This window comes from Beta vulgaris, chromosome 7, assembly GCF_026745355.1.
Source record: "Beta vulgaris subsp. vulgaris cultivar EL10 chromosome 7, EL10.2, whole genome shotgun sequence".
Taxonomy (NCBI): Eukaryota; Viridiplantae; Streptophyta; class Magnoliopsida; order Caryophyllales; family Amaranthaceae; genus Beta; species Beta vulgaris.
In genome coordinates, this window is record NC_079208.1 from 55250456 (window position 1) to 55260380 (window position 9925).

The window sequence follows — 9925 nt, forward strand, 5'->3', positions numbered from 1 at the left end:
CAACAAGTAAAGGAAAGAAAATTATGGAAAGTTCAAGCTACAAGACTCATGCAGCTAGATTATTGAAGATAAGTCCGGCTGACCTACAACAGCCTCCAAACATCAAATGAGCATTATGAGCTGGAACTACAGGGGATGAATAATCTAATATCTCCAATAATTAAGTTTATAAATAGTATAGGTAATTCTAGTAGTGTAGATTTTATCTTTCTCTCAGAAACTAAGTGTATGTTTCCTTTTTGGAACCCATTTTCTGTAAACTTGGCTACCAAGGGTGTACAAGGTCTAATTTCGACGACAACAGTGATGGTCTTTTTATTTGTTGGAGTCGGTGTAGTGCTTAAATAATGTAGTTTCAGTTTCTAAGAATGTAATTGTCTGTGAATCAACAGACATAGTAGGCTATAAAGCTCTGATCGCTTTCGTTTATGGCTCGCCTGTACAAAATGAAAAACTGAAAGTTTGGGACTACATCTAAGCGGAAATTTCAAATAACCTAGGCAATTGGTTCCTAATAGAGGATTTCAACCAAGTGGAAAATCAATCTCAAAAATTAGAGGATCAAAATTTCTTCAAGGTGCAAACCAATTTACAAGCTGGAAGCTTGACCTAAAACTGCTTGACAACCATTTCATGGTGTGAACTACACATGGTACCAACAATAGGAAAGATCAAGAGGCTATATGTGAAAGAATCGACAAAGCCTTTTGCAATGAAGAGTGGAAAAATCAACATCCAGAGGCATCATTGTGGAATCTCCCAATTCTACTATCATAGCACAGCTCAATTCTACCGGACCCTTATTCGAGCTACCAAAAAAGAAAGAGACCATACAAACTCGAAGCCTGGTGTTTGAACGACCCACAAATACAAGAGATTATCAAAGAAGAATGCAACAAACAAGTTCAAGGTTCAGTTGCCTTCATAATGCAAAGAAACTACAAAATGCCTTACTAGAAATTCGCAAATGGTGCCTGGACTACAAAGAAATTAGTAATGGTATCAATTGGGCGAATATCAATCAAGAGTTAACTTTGAAACAAAGAGTAATTTTCGACCAATTAGATGCCTCAAGGTATATTAACTCCAGGCTAATTAAGGTTAAATTGAATTTCTGGAAACAACGTGCTAAATCAAGATATGATATGTATGGAGATCAATCTACCGCATTCTTTTACAAGAGTGTCAAGTCGAGATCAACCCATAATACAATCAAAGCAATTAAAGATAATACAGGTACTAGGTTATCCAATCAAGAGTAATATAAGTTATCTATTTTTAAACAACTTCAAGGAGCTTTTTTTCCCCAACCTACTCCGCCAAGAGACCTTACTACCCTCTTATCCCTTTCTCATCCCCATTGATCCTCTAATCGTAGACCAAATCCAACACCTATCAATTCCATTTTTAGTAGATGATATTAAACAAGCATGTTTCGACCTAATATAATTGATCCTATGTTTTTCCTCTAAAAAGAAGAGATAGAGTCTTAACCTACTTAGTCAAACATATATGTTCAAATTTACCCCTGTTTATACTCAAAAAGACAACAATTTATGTTTAGGAATAAAAAATCAGGACAAGAATACTACTTAACACCATGACAAGAATTGAAAAAATTGCATATAGTAACAATATATAACGTGAAATACTTAACACCTTCGCGTACATTACACCAAAGGGCAATGTCAATGACTAATTTGCCCATATTACACGCATAAATTACACAATTACACAGATACAACATACAAGTTACAGCTACCAAGTCCAAACTTTATTAATACATTGAGGCATCAGCTGATATTCTCTATACTGTAAGGGGTAGGTGTACCAGAAGCCTCAAAACAGCTCACTAGAAGTAGCATGATAATCTGCTTTCATGCTTCAAGAAACTCCATATTTACACCTAATAGACCACACCATGATAATTTACGAGACAATTTTCGTGTTTTGGAAAGTGCAGCTGGGCTAAACATCGATGGCCCGTTGTTGGGCCTGTTTTGCATGATTTCCGACTGATTTGGTTCTATCCTTGATCGGCTTTCTTGTTGCCGGAGTCCTTTTGACAGCAGTTTTTGTTAGTGTCTTGGCTGTTTGAGCCCCTTGATTTCCTGCTTAAATACATAAGCAACAAAGATTTAGCTAAAAAGTCATTTGTATGTACGTACTTCCTTTGTTAGATGATAGTCAAGTCATGACTATGATTTGTTTGAATTTAAATTTTTGTAAAAGACGGTTTGATTATTAATTAATTGAACAAAAAGCATAATAAAAGTTTACAAATTGTTAGGCCTGTTCTTCCCAGCTTATTTTCAGTTAAATTCAGTTGCAATCAATGCAGTTCAGTTTAGTTCAGTTGCAATCAGTTCAGTTCAGCTCAGCTCCAATTATCATTTCTATTAGTTAAAATTTAATTCAGTTTAGTTGCAATCAGTTCAATTCAATTCAGTTTTGTTCCATTTTATGTCGAAGAGAGCATTCCCTTAGTGACCTATAAACAAATTAATACAGACATCTTTAAAAGTTTAGTCAGAAGTAGTATATATTTCCTCCATAAGAAATAAGTGAAACATTTTTCTCTTTCACTTATTTCATAACGGATGAAGTATTTAAAAGTTAAGGGAAAAAAAGATAAAAAGTTAATTATGACCAAAAAATGTTTTCATTAGACCGTCTTGACATGAGACCAGATGTTAGTGGTGAAGAGTTTCATTTCAAATCTCCCTCTAAAAGATATTACTCACTATTATTAGAGGGGACCAATAAACCTCTCAATAGGCCAAATATAAACAGTATCAAATCTGAAGACAAAGTTCAACTGTATGGCTTTTTCTCAACAAAATAAAGTTATACTTTATGGCTATTCTTGTGTGAGGGAGAAACAAAAATGGTCAAGTAGGTCAGGGGAGGGGACAACAACCAGCAATTTCAAAGGCCAATTTGAGTATTTCTTAGATAAGGGTGCAAGTATTGAAGATAAGTGATAAAGACAGCTCGAGCAAGATTTTTTTTGGTGTTAGAGAGCGACTAAGCACGGTGATGTACCTGTAAACGGGATTCCATCCCATGTCTTAGGTACTACCCCCACAAGACTTCACCGATCGATTAAGCTAGATGACATCCACAGTGAGCATTGAGCAAGATAGGTGAACTGAATGTTTGGACCTATTGCCAAGCTAATGACAAAGATGTTTTCGTATTTTGGGTCTTAAGGGAAGGTTTCAAGGCCAAATACGGTTCTAATTTCCAACCTCTCAGTTGGCTGACAATGCTTTTTAGCAAGCACCAAAGAATTCCTTAGTTCTTTACAGATGGCATTAAAATTCAAAGATTGTTGCTTAGAAACATTCGATGTTCCATACTCTAATTATGCAGGCTCTGTAAAGCCATATTCAGACTTCTACTAAATCAGGTAAACATATTCTACCACAGACTGTTGATCCAAGAAACAGGAAGAATGATATAACATGAACATGTAAATTTACACAGCATCACACAAAAGAAGCAGCAGCAGACAGGAGATGCATGGTTCGAGGAAGGAAGCACTAACGTACCATTACTAGGCAAAGACAAACGTTTTTGAGACTTCACGTCTTGAACAATTCTTTCTTTGGGGGTGCTGCGGGACCTTGAGCTAGGGGGAGGTCTTGAGCTGGCTTCTTCAACAGGGTCTTCGTGCAGTTGTTTGGATTTTTGCTTGGAGGTCATTGAGTTGGATGCTTCATGGGTACCTGCTGACTTGCTAGGCGAAGATCCGTCAGAGTTAGATGGAACTGGTTTTTGTCCAGGGGGGTTTGCTGAAATAGGCTTCCTTCCAGAAGATTTCATTTGTATTTTAGTCTCATTCGTACCCTCACCATCTCCACCACCTACTATCTGTACACCATCTTTCAGATTGATGTCAAGGAATCGATTTTCCCAAGGACGTACAGCCATCCATCTCTCTAACCAATTCCAACCCCAGCTATTTTTATCTGGCTCAAAGCCAGAGGCAGCAGTAGCTAGCTGTCTTGATCCTGCCTGCCACTAAAACAGACTCCGATGTCAGATCAAATCACAAAGGTCAAGCACCTAACAGAGGCAGTAAAAAATGAATATTCACCTAACACGCTAGTAGCACCTTTGACCACTCTCCCCCCTGATTTTATTTTAAATTTCAGAGGCGGTAATATTCACTTTTAAAGAATAGCACAATGATCATGTTCAAGTAAAAATGCCCTTCTGGAAAATAAACATTTTTTTCTCCGCGGATTAGGATAAGCCAGTTGAAGGCCTGCCTGAGGATATGGTTCGCAGTAACTGGACCATAATCATATTGAAATCATTAGGTTTCATATGGTCTCCCGTTCCCCTTACAAGTAACAGCATTTTACCAGCTAAACCAACAGCAAACTTGAAAAAATTTGTTTTACCTGGTGAGCCAAGGCATATGCCATAGCTCTCTCGCGCTTAGCAGCAGCCTCCTGCCTCTTCAGCAACTTAGCTTGAATTTGTTCTACAGAGCCAGTACTGTCACACCATCCTTCCTGTACAGATAAACATGCAGTAGTTTACACATTCAGGCTTCAGCTAAATCTACCATGGGAATTAGGACATTACATAATTTCAAACTATTTCATGCTTTGTCAATATCCAAGCATTACATTTCAAGAGATGTTAATAGTGTGCATCAATCAAATAAGAACCGCTTCCTGTACTCAGAACTAGAGGAATGAATGAATAACCAAAACTTGTCTTGATTAGGTACTCTACTGCTTCTTCACCTCTAATACAGCACTTATTGTAAAGATTGGGATGAACAGCCATGCATGAGGACATACATACAAGAACAGACTGAAATCTCTCCAAGCTATCCATTAGGCGCGATGAAGTGGAGATTTCTTAAGTTCTTTCTGAATTTCAGATGTCAAATATAATGCCTCATATAAAGGTCATGTCATATTTTGTTTTTCTATATAGCCTCAAGTACCAGATCACAGCAGCAGCAGCAACATTTCTCATAGTGAAGTGATCATTGTGGTATTGGAATAAAAACTTCTCCGTTTCTCTTCCAATTGAACCATTGGGGAGGAGACACAATATTTAAGGTGGGGAGAGATAAATTGAGGACCCATGTGATCAGGACCAAGGAGAAAGATAGAGAAAAACCAGATGCAAAATAAGTAATATTGCAATTATTTTGAAAGTTCCCCAAATAGAAAGCGTTACAATTAAAGGAGAATGAAGGAAGAATAGTCTTAAATTATGAAATAAGACCTCAGATCTATATGTACTATGGCCACAATAGTTCTGAATACGAAGAAAAAAGGTTATAAAGCTCTCTGCAAGAGAAGAATTGGGGAGTATCACAGCCCAGTCCCAATGCAAAATAACAAAAGAGGAATTGATCCTCAACAATGGAGTAAGTAATCACCTCTATCTCTCGAACACGGACATCCTGTAGAAGTTGTTGATGGGAATTTTGTTGTGATGTCTCACTTTCTAATGCCAAACGCACACGCCTTGCTCGTACCCGAGCTTGAACTCTCACCAACGCTTGCATACATCGAAGGGTTATTGCAGCTTGCTTTCTCACAGCATGCCCTCTGACAAGTGCTTGGAGTCGTACTAATCCTTTTAATGCTCTCAAAGCTCTCTTCGCCTGACATAAGAACAAAAGAATCAGAACAAAACCTTGAATACTAGGTTGATGTATTAAAAAGCTGGAACAAAAGGTAAAATTGCTTAGCACTGCAACATTCATAAGGAATCCTCTTCAACTATGGAGATCCTCTCCAATATTGGACAAATTCTACAAGTTGATACAGCATATATATGTCCACGTTGAGTACAAGTATAACTCTCATGCTTTAAGTATAAATGAACAATTCTACTCTTTGTCCAATTTGTCATAGATTACTTCCAGTATTTAAATGCAACCAAATAGAAGCCCTAAATTCATATAAACCCTTGCACAAGCTACTGTTCCAATCTAACTAACACGGAGCCCTTGACCATAACAACAATATAATTGAATTGCCTGAATTGCAGAAGGAACATTAATTACTCCTGTTTGTAACCTACTTCTCCATTTCTCCTTGCTATGTGCTGATTACAGAACACAACGCTCAAACAGATAGCACCAGATTCCAACTGTAAGGCAGAAAGTTCTCTTTCTTCTATACCTCAAGTCCTGCTGACTCTACATACATACCAACTTTCTTAGGAGTTTGTTGTCTATCATCAGCTATTTGAATATATAATGATTTGAACAACACCATCATCGTATATGCAGGAGAGCCGTTGGGAACGGTGCAAAAGAAAAATTCATAGCTTTCAAATGATAGAGCTAGTGATTTGAACTGAAGATAAGATAAAACTATTAAAAAGAAACGGTAGTATTATATATTAAGAAACACATAAGCAAGTTTACATTGTGCCACCCATTTAACACCCAAACAATGTCTCATTTTATTAAACTCATTTAATTACTTTGTTTTGAGAGGGGGGAGGGGGGGTATATCACTTCTAGTTCTAGTACATCAGAACCACAATTAAATGAATCATGAAGGAAGCATATATAATTTTGTACCAGAAATCCACGAAAAGATGTTTGAATGTAAGTGGCTGCCCATTCTACTCGGTTCATCAGATGTTCATCAGCTTCAGACTGCAGTGGGATAGAGGTTGATGGGGAGGCAGCAGCATCAGAAACTTGCCCGACATTTGCACCCCAAGACTCAATATTTTGGCCTTGTTCTCCTGTAAGTGCATTGTTATCTATCTCAATAGAATGATTCCTGCGATGTCGAGATTCTCCAGCAGTCCTTGCTCTCTGCAATAATTATTAGATAAGATAGAAGAGAGAGATCAACTCCACAGCTTGTAAAAGTAAATATCCAAATTTCGTGTCCATAAACAGCCTCTGGATATGAAGTCATCATGAAAAAATCATCCTTCAGTTGCCAAATTGGGTATTTTTTCTTGCCAACCACTTCAAGGTAATTACGAAACATGAATGTCTACTAGAAAACCACACGAAAAAAGCAAGTCACAGTCGTACAGTCAATTCATGACTGACAAAATCATTATCAAATTTATTGATAAATAGATGTATTAAATAGGGAATGTTTTCTTATTTTGATTCCCTTAATCTGCACATCTGACCTTTTCATTTGATAATACATACATTGTTGGAGCCTGTTATCTCGCCAAGATATTGTAACACATTTAAACTATCCTGAGCTCTTCTGAAATATCCTAAACTTCAATGAACTTTTCTAAGCTTATTAAAACACATGCAAGTTTATCCAACAAAAATAAAGAGGCTATGACCAGGAAAGAGAACGGCAAAAACCCACATTTACATCTTTTACCGAGGATGGTGACTTTTCCGACTTCTTTAAACCAACCAGGGCTTTTATCCATTTTCCAGGTACACCCATATCACCTGTTGATAACTTGACCTTGCTTCACCTGCAAAACAAAACCAGAAATGTTTATAAGTTCTCAGCCCAATATAGATTCATAGCCTAGAATCTAGATCACAATCAAAGGTCCACGCGGATCTTCTATACATTCATCAAGTGACAATTAGAGAACGAGCACAAAATACATAAAAATTCTTCCCTGAAAATTATATAAAGTGCAAAGGAATAACATGAAAAGGAAGACATTGGAAGTTATGACTCCAAACACCATGACTCCACCCCAGTGTTACCTGATTCACGAACCACGGTACAGCAAACCTAAATTTACGGTACAACAACGGGTACGGAGAATTTTGCTACCTAGTTTTGTTAATTAGGCCAAATGTATGCCACTTGCATATACCAATTCGCCTGTTCTCGAATCGTTTAGCGAATTAGGCAACATTGACACCACCAAAAAATGCAACTCTTTCTCAAATCAGCAGAACACACAACATGAAATTTACAAAATGACAATCACAACTCAAAACAAGTTCTTAAATCAACATCAAAATTCCATAAAGACCCAGATTATTACAAATCCATTACAGTACAATTGTCAGACCACTCTATTGCTTACTCTCAAGTGACACATAAATTTCAACATTTAGCAAAAAACACACAATTTCAAACCTTATCAAGTAATAATCCCAATAACAAAATCCAAGCAGCATTTTCTGGCTTCAAAGAAGCAAACTTTCAAACTTCACAATTACATGAATAAGTAACCCAAATCTACAAAAGTAATGACTAAATTCCTAATCTTAACATTTAGATCCCAGAGTTAAATCAAAAGGGGACAAAAATCACTATTCTTAAATTTCACTTTAAGGATAATCCACTTTAAAAAAATATCCCAGCAAACAACAAAAATCCAAAATCGAAATTCTAAAATAAACAATAATAACAAGATAAAACTCACCAGAAAAAAAAATTGAAAATGGAGATGAATAAGTAAAAGTGTAAAATTTTTGAGGTGACAAAATCTCTCACTCTACTTAAATTGAAGTGGGTATTTTCTTATTGAACTTAAACTACTTACAAAGTACAGAAATTTGTCACTCTTTGTTTTCTTAACCATCAGTCAATCATTTTTTTTCTCTCTCTTCATCATCTTCTTATTCTTTGATGATTCTATCTGATGGGATTTTTAAGGAAGTTTTTTCTGACGCTTTTCTTTCATAAACCCCAAAAAGAAGGTGGCAGAAGTGGGTGTGGAGTGTGGACCGATGAAGGCTAAAATGAGCCTGTGTGATAAAACGACGTCGTTTTAATGGTGGGTTTGTTAAAGAAGATGAGAAGTCGCTTTCAAAAAGCATGCAACCAAAGAGTCAATCACGGGATTCGAGGAATGAAACACAAACATTTTCATATAATTTCACCCTCATGCTAGTTTTACCGCCATTTCCAGGTGAGATTTGTAAGAAAATAATTGAATTTGATTGATTTGTTTGTTGGAATGACATTAAAATTTGGAAATTATACAGTACTGGTAATCTGGGACATTACTTGCCTTGCCAAATTTTAAAAAGGAAACTACCAACAACTACAAGTAGGTAAGTGTTGATGTACAATGCCAAATGGTGCTTCTGCTGGTAATAATTCAATGCTCAGTGGTTAAAAACTTACAATTATATGACCCCTTAAAAAAAATTACAATTATATGATGATTGTTGAGGTTTAATAGATGGTTTGGGATTATAAAATAACTAAGAGGGTGTTTGGTTGGGATATTTTTAATGGAATGGAATGGAATGACATCCATTCCATTGTTTGGTTGGACATATTTAGGGTAGAGTCTCATACCTAAGGGTATCTATCTCCACCCCATCCCCCTAGAATCCCAATCTCCCCTTCCCCCCTAAGTTTCTAACTCCATTCCCCTCAAGTTTCAAACCCTAATTTGTGTGGAAGGGAGAGAGAGGTTAAACCCTAGACAAGCGAAGCCAGTCGTCGCCAACCACCCATTTCCGACCACCACCGTCGCCGACCACCCTTTTCCGACCACCACCGACCGGCGACCACCTTATTTGCAGAAGGTATGTCCTCTTTTTGCTTCCACTATTCTGTACCTTCCCACTTCCACGACCACTTCCATTTCCACTGGCATCACCGCTTCCACTTTTACAGTGTGTTTGGTTCATTTTTAGTAAAAGAAAGAAAGGGAAGAGAAAGGAAAAAAAACCTTAATTTTCCATGTTTGGTATAAATTTTCTCTTTCCTTCCGAATTCCCCCGCTTTTGGGAGGAAAGGAAAGTGAAATTTTTTAAAGAATCTTTCCTTCCAATTTCTCCCATTTCCTTTCACTCAATTTTTTTTTAATGAACCAAACATTGGAAAGTAATAAATTTTCTTCCACTTCCTTTCCTTTCCTTCCAAATTCTTTCTACCAAACAAATTGTTACCTCCTGCTCCATTTTTACTCTCCATATTCATTATACCTGCATTTGCACCACTGCTTCCACTATTCTATACAT

The 9925-nt window shown here is 36.8% G+C and overlaps 1 protein-coding gene across 4 annotated transcripts; it reads right to left on the reverse strand.

Moving 5' to 3' along the window:
* Positions 1-1610: 1610 nt before the first annotated feature.
* LOC104899867 (protein IQ-DOMAIN 5) lies at positions 1611-8807 on the reverse strand. 4 transcript variants are annotated; one of them, XM_010687153.4, is made up of 7 exons: positions 8491-8807; positions 7341-7455; positions 6572-6814; positions 5414-5641; positions 4413-4526; positions 3555-4026; positions 1611-2114 (listed from the first exon to the last, which is right to left on the reverse strand). In XM_010687153.4, exons 2-7 carry the CDS (start codon positions 7422-7424, stop codon positions 1969-1971), a joined length of 1287 nt encoding a protein of 428 aa, XP_010685455.1. In that variant the 5' UTR covers positions 7425-7455; positions 8491-8807; the 3' UTR covers positions 1611-1968. The 4 variants fall into 4 exon arrangements, with proteins under 4 accessions (XP_010685455.1, XP_010685454.1, XP_010685457.1 ...); XM_010687152.4 differs by having other exon boundaries at positions 8371-8805; XM_010687155.4 differs by having other exon boundaries at positions 1611-2111; positions 8371-8785.
* Positions 8808-9925: the final 1118 nt, after the last annotated feature.

Bases quoted from the DNA above. Each gene is read 5' to 3' on its own strand.
- LOC104899867 (XM_010687153.4), bottom strand. From the start codon at position 7,424: ATGGGTGTACCTGGAAAATGGATAAAAGCCCTGGTTGGTTTAAAGAAG. The intron at 5,642-6,571 runs GTACAAAATTAT...TTCTTATGTCAG, and splicing joins CATCTTTTCGTGGATTTCTG to GCGAAGAGAGCTTTGAGAGC. The intron at 4,527-5,413 runs GTGATTACTTAC...TTATCTGTACAG, and splicing joins TCCGTGTTCGAGAGATAGAG to GAAGGATGGTGTGACAGTAC.